This window comes from Melampsora larici-populina, assembly GCF_000204055.1.
Source record: "Melampsora larici-populina 98AG31 unplaced genomic scaffold MELLAscaffold_30, whole genome shotgun sequence".
Lineage (NCBI taxonomy): Eukaryota > Fungi > Basidiomycota > Pucciniomycetes > Pucciniales > Melampsoraceae > Melampsora > Melampsora laricis-populina.
Window position 1 is genome coordinate 152,114 of NW_006768794.1, and position 17,606 is coordinate 169,719.

At 39.6% G+C, this 17,606-nt stretch overlaps 6 protein-coding genes across 6 annotated transcripts; 1 reads left to right on the plus strand and 5 right to left on the minus strand.

The window, feature by feature from the left end:
• Window positions 1–3,400: 3,400 nt before the first annotated feature.
• On the minus strand, window positions 3,401–6,118 carry MELLADRAFT_89437 (cytochrome P450 monooxygenase; the record flags this gene model as incomplete). The annotated part of the gene is made up of 16 exons (XM_007412439.1): window positions 3,401–3,533; window positions 3,593–3,696; window positions 3,798–3,924; window positions 4,026–4,102; window positions 4,143–4,168; window positions 4,209–4,435; window positions 4,493–4,843; window positions 4,922–5,058; window positions 5,112–5,234; window positions 5,306–5,328; window positions 5,409–5,475; window positions 5,553–5,633; window positions 5,731–5,740; window positions 5,812–5,866; window positions 5,935–5,945; window positions 6,039–6,118. 16 exons carry the CDS (start codon window positions 6,116–6,118, stop codon window positions 3,401–3,403), a joined length of 1,632 nt encoding a protein of 543 aa, XP_007412501.1.
• Window positions 6,119–6,555: 437 nt separating this feature from the next.
• Window positions 6,556–9,224, minus strand: MELLADRAFT_117104 (uncharacterized protein; the record flags this gene model as incomplete). Its single annotated transcript, XM_007412438.1, has 4 exons — window positions 6,556–8,622; window positions 8,703–8,795; window positions 8,872–8,977; window positions 9,041–9,224. The coding sequence occupies 4 exons, from the start codon at window positions 9,152–9,154 to the stop codon at window positions 7,001–7,003; spliced, it is 1,935 nt and encodes a 644-aa protein (XP_007412500.1).
• An 805-nt stretch (window positions 9,225–10,029) lies between these two features.
• MELLADRAFT_108515 (uncharacterized protein) lies at window positions 10,030–10,696 on the minus strand (the record flags this gene model as incomplete). Its single annotated transcript, XM_007412437.1, has 2 exons — window positions 10,030–10,222; window positions 10,347–10,696. 2 exons carry the CDS (start codon window positions 10,694–10,696, stop codon window positions 10,030–10,032), a joined length of 543 nt encoding a protein of 180 aa, XP_007412499.1.
• A 1,506-nt stretch (window positions 10,697–12,202) lies between these two features.
• Window positions 12,203–12,871, minus strand: MELLADRAFT_124314 (uncharacterized protein; the record flags this gene model as incomplete). Its single annotated transcript, XM_007412436.1, has 2 exons — window positions 12,203–12,428; window positions 12,519–12,871. The coding sequence occupies 2 exons, from the start codon at window positions 12,869–12,871 to the stop codon at window positions 12,203–12,205; spliced, it is 579 nt and encodes a 192-aa protein (XP_007412498.1).
• Window positions 12,872–14,096: 1,225 nt separating this feature from the next.
• MELLADRAFT_64937 (uncharacterized protein) lies at window positions 14,097–14,423 on the plus strand (the record flags this gene model as incomplete). Its single annotated transcript, XM_007412305.1, has 1 exon — window positions 14,097–14,423. One exon carries the CDS (start codon window positions 14,097–14,099, stop codon window positions 14,421–14,423), a length of 327 nt encoding a protein of 108 aa, XP_007412367.1.
• Window positions 14,424–16,071: 1,648 nt separating this feature from the next.
• On the minus strand, window positions 16,072–16,618 carry MELLADRAFT_108518 (uncharacterized protein; the record flags this gene model as incomplete). Its single annotated transcript, XM_007412435.1, has 3 exons — window positions 16,072–16,409; window positions 16,437–16,548; window positions 16,598–16,618. The coding sequence occupies 3 exons, from the start codon at window positions 16,616–16,618 to the stop codon at window positions 16,072–16,074; spliced, it is 471 nt and encodes a 156-aa protein (XP_007412497.1).
• Between the last annotated feature and the right edge of the window lie 988 nt (window positions 16,619–17,606).

Consider the following 17,606-nt stretch of genomic DNA (forward strand, 5'->3'; position numbering starts at 1 on the left):
AACAAGAACAAATGACATTTCATATTTTTTTGAATATGTAGAGAATTTTAAGCAGGACAACCACTTTAATTGAGCTCTGTAACATTTGGTCATTTAGGACAACAACTTCCAATGAAATTACAATCTGATAAAACATCCTGTTTGAAACTGACCAGAGACAACAACTCTGTGAGCTTATTACAAAAAGGGTAAAGGATATCACATGATTCTCCACAATAACGACTTGAACATAATTTTTACACACAACGTAGATACTGATATGCGCATGTGTGCACTAGTTAGACCACAAAGAAATAGAGAAAATAATCGCTTTTTTTTGCTAATAAAATAAACGAGAAGGTGTTGTTTGCAGGAGTCATGGTGACTTCCATGGTGATCACCTTTAAAACAAAAAAATATATATATCAGTTATAATACGATCTGATGACACATAGGAAGCATGAGCCTCTGGACGTACCAAACCAGTAGTCATACCTATGGTGACCCGTAGTACATATTCAAATCATCGGAGGGGTTCCACCTAGGAGGGCTTTCCGACTCCGCGCTGGCGTCTTCTTCTACACTGGGGTTGATATCTAAATCATCCAAAGTGTGTTTACTAGTACTCGCCTGAGGAGCTTCAGGCGCTTGAGGGGATGGGTACATCAACAAGGCTTTTCTGAAAGCCTCGTCGAAAGTATCGCCCAAAGACATGAACTTCGTGATTGCCTCACCACGTAGTTGCTCCCGTTTGAGCTTCACATCTTCTTGTCGATTGTTGGACATTGCAGATATGGCATTCGCAATTTGGGCATTCAATTTAATTTGTTCTTGATCCTTTTTTTGAGACTCTTTCGCAGCCTGAGCACGTTTGGCTTAAGAAGGTAAGAAATCATTCATTAAGGTTTGAAGACCAAGGGTGTCACAAGGCGCACTGCCGTTTCTCGAATCACGTCTTTTGCCTGTCATTACAGTAATTAAATCAACTTTTCCTTAAGCATTATCTAGAAAAACATCACGTACGTTTGTTTTTCTTGCGTGCCATCTCCCGAGTGCTTGAGGTGTCCTCATGTTGGAAGACCTCCTTCACATCCTCATCGCCAGATGCCAAGTTGCCTTCTCTCGAAACATATTCTTCTTTTACAATGTCCATATCATCATCATCATCTTCCACTTGCACCAAGTTACGTTTCAAATGAGGCTTTGATGACGAAGTTAAAGAATCTACCGATACATTTCCTAAAGTATCACGAGTCGCCTCCGGAATGATGTTGGACCTTTCAAGCATCACCGATTCCAAGAGACAATACCAAGGACACACGGCGATGGCTTTCTCTAAAGTCAAGCATGATCATTAGTATGTTTCCAGATCAAAGCTTTTGAGACCATTTACCGAGAGCAGTACCTTTAGCAGGTGCTTTACACTTTTTTGATTTAGCTAACTTTCCAACCACTACCTCGTCACCGTCGCTATCTACAGTATGCAAAATTCAACCCAACTTTTCAAGCTTGTCCTTGTAATCTTCATTGTCAAGAACACCTTGGCCAGTCAAATTAATTTGTTTAAACCCTTCTTTAAATTGATCTTTGAGGTACTTGATCTAGAAAACCACATGGAAACATCAATCAACATTACTAATAGATCAACATCAAAAAGCATGATGTGGGAAGTGAAATGAGGAAACTACCTTCTTGTCCACTTCTCTTGGGGGACGATTGATTTCACTACCAGCATAAAGTAATTTTCCCAAGTAAAAAATGAATACATTTAGAGCCAAAAACGATTGAAAATGCATTTGATCAGCATTAAATCAGCATTAAATCAGCATTATTTAGCATTAAATGAGCATTTTTGATTGAAAATGCATTAAATGTAATCATTTTTTCCTTGGGAAAATTACCTTTCGCTGGGAGTGTTTGATGAATTTCCTTCATATGAGCCGCACAGATTGCCGCCACTGCAATCTTGCTCAGATTCTGACCTTTCCATCTTTGAAAGTTATCTTCCTCAGCTAACCATAACGCAACCACATCGATATCGGACAAGCCACTTGCTCGCTTCGCAAACCAAGACACTTGAACACTCTTCGGCTCCTCAACAACCTCGATGACTGATTTCTTGCGTCGACCTCGACCTTTTTTTTCAGGGACTGGTTCCTTGGCGGGAGCGGTCTTTGATTTCATGGCTGATACAGTGCCTGATTGAGTTTGAGAACCTGGAGGTCCAAGAGGACTGTGTGAAAGGGGTTGCGTTGGAAACAAGATGAAACCCGGAGAGATCACTGGTCCTGGTGATCCACCACTTGCAAGAAGCTGTAAGTGTATCAAGTCGCCTTGCGAGAGATGAGCAGAGGGTGATACTTGAGCAGCCGAGATTGCTGGAAATCCTGAGAGGGAGGATACTGAAGGTAGATTTCCGAAGTTTGCTGGATTCGGAGTGATCAAGGGTGTACTAGCAGTATGTTGTGGAGCAGGGGCACTGGTTTGCTTTGGGGTGGTCTTCTTACGCGGCATGGTGGCGGCTTTAGTGGCTTGTATGAACTTTGTAAGTCAACTTTGTAAGTAGAATTTGTATGGCAAAGGGTAAATTGAAAATTTTCACCGGTAGGCCTTTCTCTGACCTACCCAGTTCACCCGGTTGCAAAAAAACTGGGTGTACCGGGTTATTGCAAACCCAGTTTAACTTTGAGACCGGCTAATGACCAAAATCTCCAAACTGGAAGAAAATAGCACATTTTGCCTTACCAGATTTTTTCAGATTTTTTGGGCCAATATCAAGCAAGGCATTTTGAATGCTAGAATCAATCATTTTTTGCCATGGAAAAACACATTATTTTGGCAGTGATATATTAAAGGGGTTCAAGTTAGCTTTTTTTGTGTAATTTCACGCTACAACAACTTGCCCGTTGTTGTAAAATATGCGTCATCTTTTTTCAAGCGGGACACCTTTTTATGTGTCCTGATTTCAAAATATGTTGGTTTTACGCATTTTTTACGAAAAACTTGCCCGGATTTTTCAAAAATACGCAAACCAAAACCAAACTTGAAACCCCCTATTGTATCCTTTTTCTCTCATTGAACTTATAAATCTCGTTTTTAACAATCTTTCTTTTTAGAATTGTTCTCTTCTCTTCGATACGTGTGCAGCTTCTTTACAAAGCTGACACTTGAACAATCTCAGTTCATAGTTCAATTGTTTTGTGAACATTGGTAGGTGAGTCTTCAATGAAGGATCCCCACTGAAGCCCTTACAACCTGCTCAAATCAAAAAGTGAAATTGCAAAAAATGTTGCACATTGCAGAGGATACGTAGAAACTGATATAGAAAGATGGGTAGGATGAATAGAAAACAATTGATCAAGTAGATGTAGCGAGCATGATCATCAATATGCAATGGATTTCAAAGTGGACACTTTAACCCTCATGAAACCTTTCTTCGGGTCAGGATCACTTGCATGGGTTGTGCCATTGGTAAAGTCAGAGACGAGCCATATCTCGGTGTTTCTTCGGTCGATTCTTGAGTGATCTTGGCAATCTTTGGTACACTAGCCAGCCTAATGATAGTATTTCTTGTTAGTAACCCAGCTGTTGATCCATGATATGTTCAACCTACCATCCTGGGGCAAATGCCATGTCATAGCGTCGCACAATCTCAACGATCACAGCCACTGCTTCTAATGTAGCCAGATGCATTCCCAAACATATTCTTGGCCCACCCTGTCAAAGATTGAATAAAAAAGATAAATCAATCTGAAGTTGATTGTGAAACAAAATTCAATTGGATAAAGACACGTGAACGAGAGCAGAATACGACGCACATTGAAAGCATGGAATTTCCATTGGCTGTATTGTTTCAGTTTGCCTGCCTCGTCAATCCAACGCGATGGCTTAAATTCGGCGCAATCGTCACCCCATATGCTTGGATCACGCGCCATTTGCCAGTCACTTGTGAATTGCATTTTTCAATATCAGTTTTTCTCAAACTTCATTACGGTGCTCATCGTAGGATTTTCACCGGTGAGGATTTTAGTGGTCAGACAGCTTACCTCCAGTACAGGTAATCATTTGGTTGAACAATGGGACCATCCGGTAGCTTATCGTGATCTACAGCAAATCTGAGATTCTGTGAATCAACCATGAGTGAGTATGCAATGAGATCTTACTACAAGACTTCTATAGAAAGGCGTCTCTCTGATGATAAGATTAGGGCTTATTCATGTTGAATTGACTTGCCTTGGGAACGCTCGGGTGAAGTCTTAAACCTTCATAAAAGACGCTGAGAACATTGATGAATTGTTTATAATTTTCATAATCAACCAACGCATCGTCTTCAGGTAAAATTCCTTCGATCTCTACTCGCATTGAAGCCACGAGTGCGGGCCGTTGGATGAGATGGAATAAAGTCCAGGAAAGAGCTTGGGCAGTAGTATCCCTTGAAGAGTAAGAGGTGGCAGAACTTGTATCTATCAGCCCCGATTTCAGAATGTCTAGAAAGCGGTATGGGTCAACTTACCTTCCAGCAATAATGAAGTTGATAGCCGCGTCCTTCAATTCATCTCGACTTAAAGAAAACCCTTTCTCATCATTGGATTGCATGAAGAGACCAAGTAAATCTGCGGGTGATTCGATTTGAGGACCGGCGTTCAAACGAGCATCAATGAGGTCATAGGCGTAACTGTCAATGATTTGACGAGCCGCCTTCATCTTAGGAAGCCTAGCCAAGATTTTAGCGAGCTTAGTAGAAAAGGCGCCAAGGACCATTCCAATGTCAAGTTGCCTTTGAACGTAGTCAAACGCATTGACAAATGGATCTGCTTCGTTCTCGGCCTTGAGAACGCTAAGTGCGCCAATTTCACGTCCAAACCTAAATCACTCATTACTGATCAGCTTGATGTCAAAGAGATGAATAAAGCGTATCGAAGGATCGTAGAATATGACTGACATCATTTTCACAAATGATTCCAGGGTGAATCGATGGAACACATCGTCCATTTTCACAATTGCACCCTCTCTGACCTTGAGATCCAAGAAGCCATTGAACGAGCGCAACGTTTCATGCATCGCAGGAGTGACAATCGTCTATACACACCAGGCTTAGCTCGAGTAACGATACTTGTGGTTGGTTTACTCACTTTGAAATTTCGAGCGTTGAAAATCCTCGTCTTGGTCTGCCGGGTAGCCTTCCAAGCCGCTCCATCAGTGACAAAAATTCCTTGTCCAAAGACAGGGGACATGACATCTTGGAAGAGGTTTCCCTGCAAAGAGTGGAGGTCCCATTGGGAGTCAGCCCGCTATATCAATCGGCCTTGGGAGCTCACGAGCTCACTTTGACATAGTTGCTGAAATTAGCTATACGGCCATAAAAAAGTCAGTTTAAACATCATTTAATACCGTTCTGCACTGGAGTGATCTGATGAATTTATACAAACTTTTCTGAACATACTCAATCCATTCAGGTCGACTTATCTGAATAAGCCTTGTTCCAGGAAGAGTGAGCTATAAGATAGGAAACGGTGGTTTCGTTTAGATTCTCAAGTAGAAAGAGCAAAGTCGTGAAGTAAATGAAAACTGACGGCCGCCCCAGCGCCATAGACGCGTGTGATTCTTGCACCCCACTCTATGATACATCGTCTATTCAAGATTACCTCTGGTAGCTAAGGCGAAACCATTTGTCATTTTTTCGCTACCTTGAAGTACTGCATGATCGAAGAGGTCATGAAGAAGAACCGCTAAATGGTACGTTCAACTTACTTGACCGATGCTATAGAAAATGTGAAGAACACCTTCAGTGACCGATTTTCTTGAATTTCAGTTTCGTTAGTATTGACTCACAGTGGCCATCCAGGTAGATCGTGATACACGTCTTTTCGCTCGCTGGTTCCAACAGCTTGGTTCGTTCGGAATCAAAGAGATATTTATGAATTTGGGTCCAGTTTTGTGAAACGAATTACTCACCACGTTTACGACTGAGTATATATACCCACCCAACATTTCAACGAAAAGACAATAACAACATCATCAAAATGTGTCAATTATTGAACCTCAAATGCATGACTTACTACTTGAAGATGTAGGATACTACTCTCAAGGCTATGAGAAAGAAAGCCAATTCTTTGATGAGATGTAAATATTCCGACATGATAAGTAGAAACAATCAGAGATGATCAAAAGGCGGGAGTTTGTTGAGTTTAGGAGAAGTTATAAATTGATTGCTTCGAAAAGGTCCTGATCATCGCGAGAGAGAAACCTGTCCTTCCTCCTCATGTCACATGATGTTGTTTCCCAGGCAACTTCAATCTTAGCTCACTTACCCACGACCTACAACAAAACATTCATCGACTTCTTTTGGAGATAATAAAACTTGAGCTTCATAAATCTTCCAGGTGACAATGAGTAAAAATTTATTTCTCTTCCAGTATGGTCTGGCTTCAGTGATATGTACTCTGCGGTCGAAGCTTGAAGAAATCGGCCTTGTTTATGTCGAAAAGAAATCGTCTTCTAAAACAAAAGTACTTGATATGTTGAACCAAATTGGTTAGAACGCGGGTGTTTGAAAGGGACCCATATCAAAACTCGGATCAGACAATATTTAAATAAATACTTCAAAATGCAAAAAGCATTTGAATCTCAGAATCATTGAATATAATGGAGAAGTACATATAATAATCCAAAAGAGTGACGCTTATTAAATTACAACAACCCCTCTGACTCTCATAGCCTTAATCAATCAAGTAAGCTACAAGAGTTAGAGGTATAAAGACAAAAAGATTAAGATCCATAAAACCAACTATGATCCAGAACCAAACACATCACTATCATTTAACTCACCAACTGCACATCACGTGTACATAGAGACAATCAAACACTTACCCATAATCATACAACAGACTGAACATTTAAGAAATAGATCACTAAGAAAAAAAATCATTGAGAAAAAGATCATCAAAGGATGCGTTGAACTCCTCTCTCTCTGTACCACTCTTTCAATCCAAAAAAAACTTTTATATCCGAGCATAATTCTTCATCCACCTCGACCACCGTATCCACCACTAATATTAATCACCACTCTTCCTTTCTTTTTCTTTTTCTTATTACTATTATTCTTTTGATCTTCTCGATCTTCTTCATCTTTAACTCCTTTCAAAACAGCTGCCCATGCATCATGATCGTGATCTTCGTTTGATTCATCAGTTATCATCGTACTTCTCACTATTCTTGTACCCCAAACTGTTCTTGATCCACTTGGAATTTCATTCAATTTCAAAATTCCTTCTCCTTGAGGGCTAACTTGTTCATCTTCAACTTCTCCTCGTCTCATTGAATTCTCAGACGAAAAGTCATGTTCATCAGCATTGAATTCCGGAAATAATAACTCCTCTAGTTCTCCTAATGAGCTATTATTCTCTTCACCTAAATCAAGAGTCTGAGGATGACTTGCTTGCTGAACTTCACTCTTCAATCTAGCCCTTTCCTCTTTCCTTAATTGTTCTTTACGTCTCATCCTACGTCGTCGAAGTGCAGCCCCTAAACAAGTATCATCTGCCTTTAAATATTCATCTATCTTGGTTTCTACAATCCTCACACTTGTACCTGTAGGTAAGTGTGAAAGATACTTGCATCTCTTCCTCAATGAGTCTGTCATTCTTCCTTCATTTGAACTTTCAACTTCTAATGCCAACTCATTAGGAAAGTCGTCATAACTTCCAAATCGGGCTAATAAGATCCTGATGTCCAGTGGTGCGAGATAGACGTGTTGACCAGAGGCAGCTTGATAAAACCGATATGGTGGTGGACTGGCTTCAGGCGGGTTCACATTCTTCCGAGTTAGCGTGGGAGAGGGACGATTCGAGATTGGATCGGTTGGATCATATGGCTCTACTACTCCTTCCTCATCTTCATCCGTCGTACTGACAAATCCGCTGATCGAATCCTCAGCTCGGGAGAGCCTTTCTTTATCTAGATTTTCTTGTTGGTCTACAACTGAAGAGATCTGTCGAAGAGCCTTCTTACGAGAAGTCATGACGGCCGTAGTCTTTAATAATCCTACTTTCACAATCTGTTCTCGTACCTTTGCATCGGCTGCTCGAACAAAGACTACGCCTAGATCAGCTTGAGTGTCGGAGGCAGACCAAGTAACGAGTGTAGCTAGTTCTGTCTGTAATTCTTCCAAATCGTTATTCAACTCATTGTTCATATAATCAGGTGCTGCGACCATGAATTTAGCATGAGTAAGAGCATCAGGAGTGAAATGCCAAGGAGATTGAAGAGGTTCGATAGCAGATGAAGGCCAAGTTGAAGAACGAGGAAGTGCCAAAGTTGAAAAAGTAGGACGTTCCATGAGACGAAATCGAATATGAGTTTGTTCTGAATCAAAGTTTAACCATTTAACAGATTTGAGATCTTTCTTCATCACTGGATCTGTACAAACTGGACATTTTCGACCTTCACCCTTCTTTTCTTCACTCAATTCAAGATAATGAAGTAAACAAGAATAACAAAACACATGTCCACACTTTGTGATTCGTGCTGCTGTAGTGGGTGAAAGACAAATCGGACATGCCAGTTTGGATAAACCAGAAGATTCGTTTTCTTCATGAGTCGAATGATCAGGTCGGGAAACATGAACGATGACTTGAAGAATATCTTAAGAAACGATACAAGAGGTGAGATGTAAGTGTGATGAAGTCAATAGGTTGGATTTGATGGTGAAAGAAAAGACAGACCGGGCCAATGGAATCGGATATCCGGATCGGCAAAATGTGCTGTATAATCGCCAGTAGGCTTGAGTATGAATCGATATTGAGCATGTACAAATCCTTTTGAGAAACGAAGAGGAAGAGAGCAAGATGAACTCCAAGTTGTCCAGACAGTCTGATGATTGATATCACTCACTATCTTTATCGTAAAATGGATGGTTTGATGCATGACGTTTTACTGAACGTCGGGCTGGTAGAGAAGTAAGAGGAGAAGACCTTGGAGGTAAAGTGAAACCCAGAAGCTGAAATCAATGAGAAAGATGGTTAGTTTTAGTTGAATGAGATTGAAAGATGAGATTACTAACATGATTTAATGATCGATCAGCTAATCTTCTTTCATGTTGTGATTGTCTGTTTGAGATAGTTTGTGGTTTTGGTGATGTGTTGTTGTTGTTTGATTGAACTGATTTAGTGGTCATGATGTTGTTGTTGTGGTTGATGATGGTGATGGTGATGGTGATGGTGATAGTACTGGTCTTGATGGTGTTCTTGATGGTTTGATGCTTTCCAATTTGCTGTGACTCCAAATTTGGTAATCTCGGACCCGGCCTTGTGACTTTGCCGGGTGCCGTACAATGCCAGCAATGCCACCCATACGGTACATCACTCAGTCATCCTTGCACTTTAGGTGACATTGAAGCTTTTTCAGAAGGAAATGGTGATGAATGTTCTAACGTGACCCATGCTGGCTTTATTCCTTCATCGTAATCTCTTTTCTAGGATGATCATTTGCAGAAAAGCAGGTTTGCTCAAACTATCCAAGCCATACTATATCAAGAGTGAATAAAATTGTGTTCAATTCTTTAACATTCATGCATACTACTGATCATTGCGATTAAGTTGAGAAAAAAGAAGACAATCACAATTATTTGAAGGTAAACATGAAGATATTTATATATATAACATCGGTCTCGGACCAAAAAAAACTGAAATCACATTGATTAAAGAAAAAGAAAATTAAATTGAAACGATTACGAATGAAAGAAGATTTAAGTTTTCTAGAATTTGAAAACTAGTTAGTAGCAATCACTATTGTCGATAAATCTATCCACACAAGGCTTGATTGTATTGATGTTGAGAAATTCAATTCACTTCTCCTGACTTGATCAAGTGCCACTCGAGTCCATGTCCATGATTGTCATGTTTTTTTATCATGATTTGTTTTTGATCTTCAAACTCAACCTTACACTTCATAATGAAAAGTTATAAATTTAAACTTGACGTTAATGGATGTTCAATCAGTTACTTAATCTTCCTTATCCTTCACATTTTCTATCAATTTTCCATTGACTTTTTAAAACGAATTACAAAGAAAGAATCCATAATCTTGATCAGTATTCACTTCAATCAATAATAAAATCATGTGACCGAGTAGGAATTTCTTACGTGGCTTAGCTTCTCCTCGTATTTTTGTGATAGCTTTGGCCAAATCTGATGCATGTTCAACTGCTTTTGATGGATCAATGATAAAATCCTGTAATAGAATCCTGTAAAACATCATCAACAACCCAACATGTATCATGATCAATGTCCAAGCTCTGATTCTTATGGATCAAAGTGTAGAAACAAAGATTCGAAGCAAAACTAAACAAGTGAAAGAAAATGACATACACAATTTGATCAATAAGAGGTTTGATCTTCTCATAAGATGTTTTAGATTTTTGTTTTGCCTTACGAAAAAGTCTAAGCCGACTAGCGTTTTGCATATACTCTGAACAAATCGCTTTATAGGCTACATCAAGTAATTCATCTCTATCTTTAGAATCTGCTAGTTTTGAAACATAATCATTCATATTGGTGACTTCTTCGGTTAATGATTTGATCTCATCTGTGATACTCTTTTTGGATTTAATAGGACAATACTTGACGTTGGCGGCAAAACTGGTGGCAGCTGAAGTCAGCCCTGCAAACCAAATTAAACTGAATACGATGAGGAAGCAATCAAATCGACGAGAAATCATGATGAAAGTATGTAGGTGTTTAGGAACACTGTCTGAAATTGACCAGAATTTACAGTTATCCTGACAGATGCGATCAAATTGACGAGTTAGAAACTAGGTAAATCGCTTATATGTGGGTGGTAGGAATTTTTAAATGGATAGGATATAAATCTTTCAAATTCCTAAGCAGTTTTCAGAGTTGACTGGAATTTGAAGATATCGTAAAGTACGAATGCAAAAAGAGATAGCGGAATGAAATCAAAGTGATGGTAGATTATTTATGGACTTTAATGTTGTCAAGTGCACAACTAGCTGACGGCAAGAGTTGAACAAATAAATAGCATGAACAAAAAGCTGAAACATTGCCCCGTGACATCGACAAACATCTTTGCGACTTTCAATCATTTGATGAGCCACATGGGTTTACCACTACACGAGGATGCATAAAAATGTGTCTCTGGTGACCGATGCTATCCTGAGCCTCGCACTCAGTTGAGCACTTCGACGCTCGGGGCCTTGTCTTCTACGTCGGGCGTTCGAAAGCATGCTGTAAAACAGACTTGAGCACGGGGCACTGCTCGCTGGTTCATCGACGATTGATACCTGATCAACCCTTTTTCAAGGCTTCGTCTCCATTTTTGATCGCAACCCCGGGCACATCCAGGTGACCCATGATCAATTGGCTTCGGAGACCAACTCCGCCATCAATACCCGCAAAGGGTCCTGGTCGCGAAGAAATTCAAGTTAACAAAAACCTAGAAATGTTTGCGACACAGACGGCTCGTTAGGTCGCAGGGTGAATGTTAAGCATGTCGGTCAATGATTGACCAAAGGACAAGTGCAAGCACTTCAACTTGGAGGTAAATACTAGAAGTGATGCAATCATGATTTCATCACCAACTTTGATAGTATTGCTGGAAGTTGATGCTGTTTTGACTTGCGACTTTCAGATAAAGTCAATCAACTTTTGTAAACCACTTGCCTTCGTCAACTTTGTAAACATTGAACTTTTCGGCAAGATGAAATTTTGGGTTTAGTTTTTCAGCTTTCTTTTTGTCACAGTGTTTTCGATTTAAAAAAAGGTGATTGTACAAGTAAGGCAGCTACTGCAAATGCGACCACAGAGCCAACCACTTCTGGCTTAGCATACTTTTCGAGTCAATTTGCGTTATCTGCACAAGGTTATAGGATTTCGTAAAAGCTTTACAAATTTATGTGGACTATCTGAGACTACACAAATGTCTATGATTTGGTTTTACAAAGAAATTATGGAATTTGATGTCACTTCATCAACACCGAGTGAGGCGGTAGGCACAGATTAAATTCTGCACTTTTAGTCACTGTTGGTATCTTAATATTGTATTGGTTGGATCTGACTTCATTTAGTCTTGAAGTGTGGCTATTCATCTTCATCGACCATATTAACCTTCCAGATACGCGACCACACTGTTACAAAATCTTGTTGAGCTTTCTGACAATCATTCATGAACAATGAGATTATTGCTTGATGTGTCGAATCACCTGTTGTTATTGACCACCTGCATTTTTCCTCAATTCAGCATTGACTGTATACGCATTTTTTGAGAATGAATCAGCCACCTGAGTTTCAATTTTTTTTTTCAAAATCTCAACTCGAGTTGAAAATTTCTTACGAGGCTTAGCTTTTGCTCTTATAGCTGTGATAGTTTTGGATAACTCTGGTGCATTTTTAACGGCGGCAGATGGGTCTATGATGAAGTTCTGTAAGTGTATCCTGTGAATATTGATCAGAACACAATCATTGTCAATGACCAGGTTTTTGTAAATGCGAAAGTAGAGAAGTTCAGGAAAACAAACGACATACAAGATTTGATCAATGAGAGGTTTAATCTTGTCATACGCTGGCTTTGACTTTGGTCCTGCTTTCTCAAGAAGTCGAAGTCGACTAGCGTTCTGTTTAAGTTCTGAGCATATCGCTTTATATGCCACATCAAACAAAGATTCCGAAGATTGTTTAGGTTTTTCAAAATCTCTAACATACGCATCCATCCTGTTGACTTCACTAAACAGATCTTCTAATTCTGATTCGATAGAACTTTTGGGATCAAGTGGACAAAACTGGATGCTGGCTACTCTGCTATTGGCTGCTGAAGAAAGACCGAGAAACCATATTGAGGTGACCATTATGATGAGACAATTAACTTGACGGGAAATCATTGTAAAAGAACAAGTTTAAAATTCCTGACAAAAATTAACCAGAATTTGTAGCTGTCCTTGAAGTGCGATTTGTCCGGCGGGTTACTCAGAAACTAAAGAAATTAATGTGTGGTCAAAGTTTTACATAGGTTGGATACCACGTCCAAATTTCCAACAAGTATTAAAGAATTGACCTGAATTCTGAGATATACTGATATGCGAATGAAAAAGATGATGACATAAAATTGGGGGAATATCATCCAGAAGGCGTGGATATTCATGGGCTTGATATGTTGTCAAGTCCGCAACTATGCAGCTGAGGCCGAGGAAGACCTGCGCAACTGGTTGCCACTGTCCTAGGGAGGTAGAACCTTGAAAAATCGGACCAAGATAACACAATATGTATGAAGAAGTGGTTCTTTGATATCGATTCCTTAACTTTTCTTGGTTTTTATCAATTTTGAAGTGACACTCCCTCATGTAATCCCATACTTTAATCTGAACCCCATAACCTTTCAACTTTCCTTCTCTTTCAAATTCACTTTCTTATCAAAATATTCAACTACATGATCTACATAAACACCTCACTTGTGATGGATCCTGAAAAAGTTATCCAATGTATCTGAATTATTGAACTTTTTAAGACCACAATACGAGTCAGGAGTTCTTTGATTCGCAAAGATGTTTCGTCTGATACATGTCAAAATATCTGTATAAACCTCGCGTCGTAAGATGAGGTGGTGTAAGATGAGGTGGTCTGTATTTACTTTTCATGAGGCTTCTAGCTGTTGAGATTGATTTATAGAAAATTCTTTCTCACCAAACACGGGAAGGAAGATTCGCAATTGTAAGGAACACGAAACCGGAGAGATGAAGCGGATGTTTGCAACGGAAAGATGATCGTAACAAAGCGACATACGAATATAATGAGTCTATTGCCAGCATTAGCTTAGTTACCGTACGGAAAATTTTATCAATATTCAGGAAGCTTGTATTACACAAATAATGCTTCGATAATGCTTCGATAATGCGATCAAGAAATGAGATTGGCCGATCATCTGTTTGTACCCTGAGCGTTATGGGATTGCAGTATGGGATTGTATGGTGGGATCAGCACCGATGTTTCCATATAAATCTGAGGACATCGTCGCCTCGCGTTAATTTTCTTTCACCCTTCCACACAACTTCACCCTTCACACTCTTACTCATACCCGAATCCCTTCAACCACTTCTTATATTCACCACCATGCCTTTACAAAGACATCAAACCCAAGCCAACGTTCTCGCCCCCCGACCTCCCCCTCTCCGACAACGTAATCCAATTCCCAAACGCCGCCCTGATCCACCCACAACACCAGTCAAAGATGAAAAACAACCAAAGAAGGCATTTGAACCCGTCGAGCTTCATCCTAAGAAGTTAAATCGACTTTGCTTGACACTTTTAATGAATGATCTTTCTCTCACTTCTACTCGAACACACACATACCGCCCATCTATCAAAGGTCGTATCATCATTCTCAAAGACCTCTCCAAGATTCCTCAACCAATTCCTGAGTCTGCTCGAAAAGTTTAAAACCTTTAAGATGTGAGTGTGATATTTTCCATTTTTTCTTATATACTTACTGATATCACTTGTTCTTTGTTTGTCTCGGTCGCGATCTCACAGTGAACCTCTGGATATGCTACTTTGATCGATGCCTATGAATATCAAACATTTATGGAGCTGATCAAATTGATCCTTTTTTCAAGTTCTCCAAAAAATTATTCATCTTTATATTAGACTTTATAGCTATTTAATTTTCTTAAACTTAACCCGATGATGTTCAACAATAAATCTTTAACTGAGGGTCTCACTTTTTTAAAGTCAACCCAATGATGTTAAATAACAAATCTTACTGAGGGTATTATAACTGCATGTTTCATTTTATTATACATTGATGTTTTCTCGTCCTTCTTCACCAATTTCTCAACTCGTAAAATACCATAATGTCGTCAAAACTCTAGACCAATAAATCAAATCTCATTTTTTAACGTATTGTAATAATTTCCATTGCTATCCGATTCAAAAGCCAAACGAGCAGAAAAGAAATATATGAACAAAGCCACAAGCGGCAAAACTACTGTGATATAATTAGCTTACCCCTCTTGACATAGGATTTGCTATACCCTGATGTATTTTGTCTGATCTGTTCTCTCTTTTCTTTTGTGTTGTCCTTTCCACGCTCGCTTTTCTATTACTTGTGCGCTTCTCAAAATGTACAATCTTCTCATTACCTCGACAAATTTGCACTGGATTTATCCAACATCAGTCTTCATTCCAGCAAAAAAAACTGACCTCTTGTAAACGACCCAACTCAATCAGTGCTTTTTTGGTCAAACTCAATTGCCAGACTTGAACAGCAAACACAGTACCAGCCTTTTATCCGCCTTTTGTTTGTAGGCGGAGTAACTCATAGTGTGTGTTCTCTAGTAACACTCTTTTGCCACCATTACACAGGCAGATCATCATGACACAGTTGATTACAATTATGATACAGAAAGGGGTCGGTGAATTTTACGCACAACGTTTTACGCACTTTTTTGATCGTAAAAGACGAAGTGCGTAAAGTTGCGTCTTCCGGTGAGAAAAGTGCAACTTTACGCTCAAAAAAGTTTTTCGCTTCGTCGTAAAGCATACATTGTAAAAAAAAAGATCGTAAAATTGTCCTTTGATACCCTCAAATCTTTACTTTTACGCACAATATTTTACGCGTAATCGTATAGCGCAAAATATGACGTCGCAAAGTTGCATAATCCAATCGCAAATGTGCTACTTTACGCCACCAAACCATCATTTTGCGCTGAACAAGTCACTAACACACAGGGCCCAAAATCAAATTTAAAATCCCACAAACATCCAGTGGCTATAGGCCTTTTGTTCATGTTCAACTACTCACAAGATCCTTGTGCAATATACATTAGAAAATTGTGACTTCAACCGCTTTGTTCAAGACTCGCTGTTGATTGCACCTGTTTACCTGAAGAACAGGAACGTGTAGGAGATGGCTTTGAATGGAGTTCTTTTCAACTTATTAAGAGCTATAAACAAAGGGTAATTAAACTGAGCATTGCTATCGATTGATTGCTGATAAGTATAAGATTGAAACAAAAGAAAAAATCGACTGAAATACAAAAAGTGATTCAATGAGAGTAAGGATGAAAAAATATCAGGAAAAGACAGGCTATCCAATTGCTCTTCCTGATCGTGTCCGGCGTGAGGAGGTTTCAACCTGACTTTGAACGTGCTGATTGTCTTTGGGCAGTAAATCATTAGATTCTGGCCGTTCTTCAACCCACACCCAGCCCTTATGAGATCTCTTCGAGTCTCCACATTGTGCCTCATCCACAGTGTTGGATTCCTGTGTTTTACACGTCTTGATGGATTTTACTTGTTGTTTGACTTTTGCTGTGGCGGACGCAGTGGCATCGGCAACTAGTTGTGAATATGCAGGCTTCATGTCATCCACCAGCTTGACTCGTTTTGCTTGGGACAGAGGACACAAAGAGTTAGACCACATGGCTAAAACACCGACAAAACAAGACTTACCAGATTTCCCCTCTTCTGATGAATCATCTTCAACATGATCTATTGCTTTTTTCTTGCGCTTGCCCCCATTTTCGAGCAAGAATTTATCTGCTACAGAAGAGAACAACAAGCGCTTTCAGTGAAAACTCGACAGATTTGGTTATTGGCAGATATACACTTACAAGATGAAGAGTCTTTTGCATGGGAATGGTTGTGATGATCAGTTAGCTTGGCTCCGCCTTTAGACTTTGAATTGTCTTTTCTTATCTTTTCGTTTGATTCATTGACAATTGCTTGCTCGCTCTTGCTATACGTTTGAGAATACATCAACCAGCTTGTGCTTGGTGATGGTCCAGCAATACTGCTACAATCACTACTTAGCATCCGAGCGATCCCCTTATTGAGTGTATCATCATTCAACCATACTCCATACACTCCGCCAAGTGTTCGAACTACCTTGCACCAGTAATGCTTGTTACCCCAGTACCCGCGTGCCTTCAAAGTGTACTCATTACCTCCCAATTTCATCGTTGCTGGCCAGTTTGAATCGCACATAAAACTATCATATGGAAGATTCTGACTGAGAAGTGGTGTAATGTCCTGATGGATGTAGAGGTGAAGTGGAGGTGAAGTGAGGTTGTATTGAACTAGTTGATAGCAGAACGGAGGTATTGCTTTTGGGATTGCGGTGGCAGTCTTTAATGTTGATTTTTTCTTTTCCAGGATCAATTTTGCTTTTTTATCATCATCCATACATGGTTTACAATGATAATTTGATTGGGAGTAAACACCCACTGAACATAGCTTTTGAACAAGCTCGGGTCCTTGTCCATATTCAAGATCAGCAGCTTCAAAGTCTTCTGGCCGAAGGTTTAATCCAATTAATTTACGAATCTTGATCTTATTGTTACGGTCATCCGATTCATGATCTTCGGCACACTTGCGAGAGCAGGTGTAGCGACACTTGCGTTGAACCTGAAATATTGTTTGAACAGCCTTAGAAGAGTTCTTTCTTGGGTCAAACAAACCTTCCAAGAAAAGCTCGGCTGATGAAAAAGTGTCCGGTTTAAAGCTGCCTCTGTAGGCATCTTCTATTGCTTCATGAAGGTTATCCTGTCCCTTGCTGAGGATACTGACAATATCCCCTAAGTGGTTCATGTCAAATGATGTACGTGCTGAAAAATGTCACAT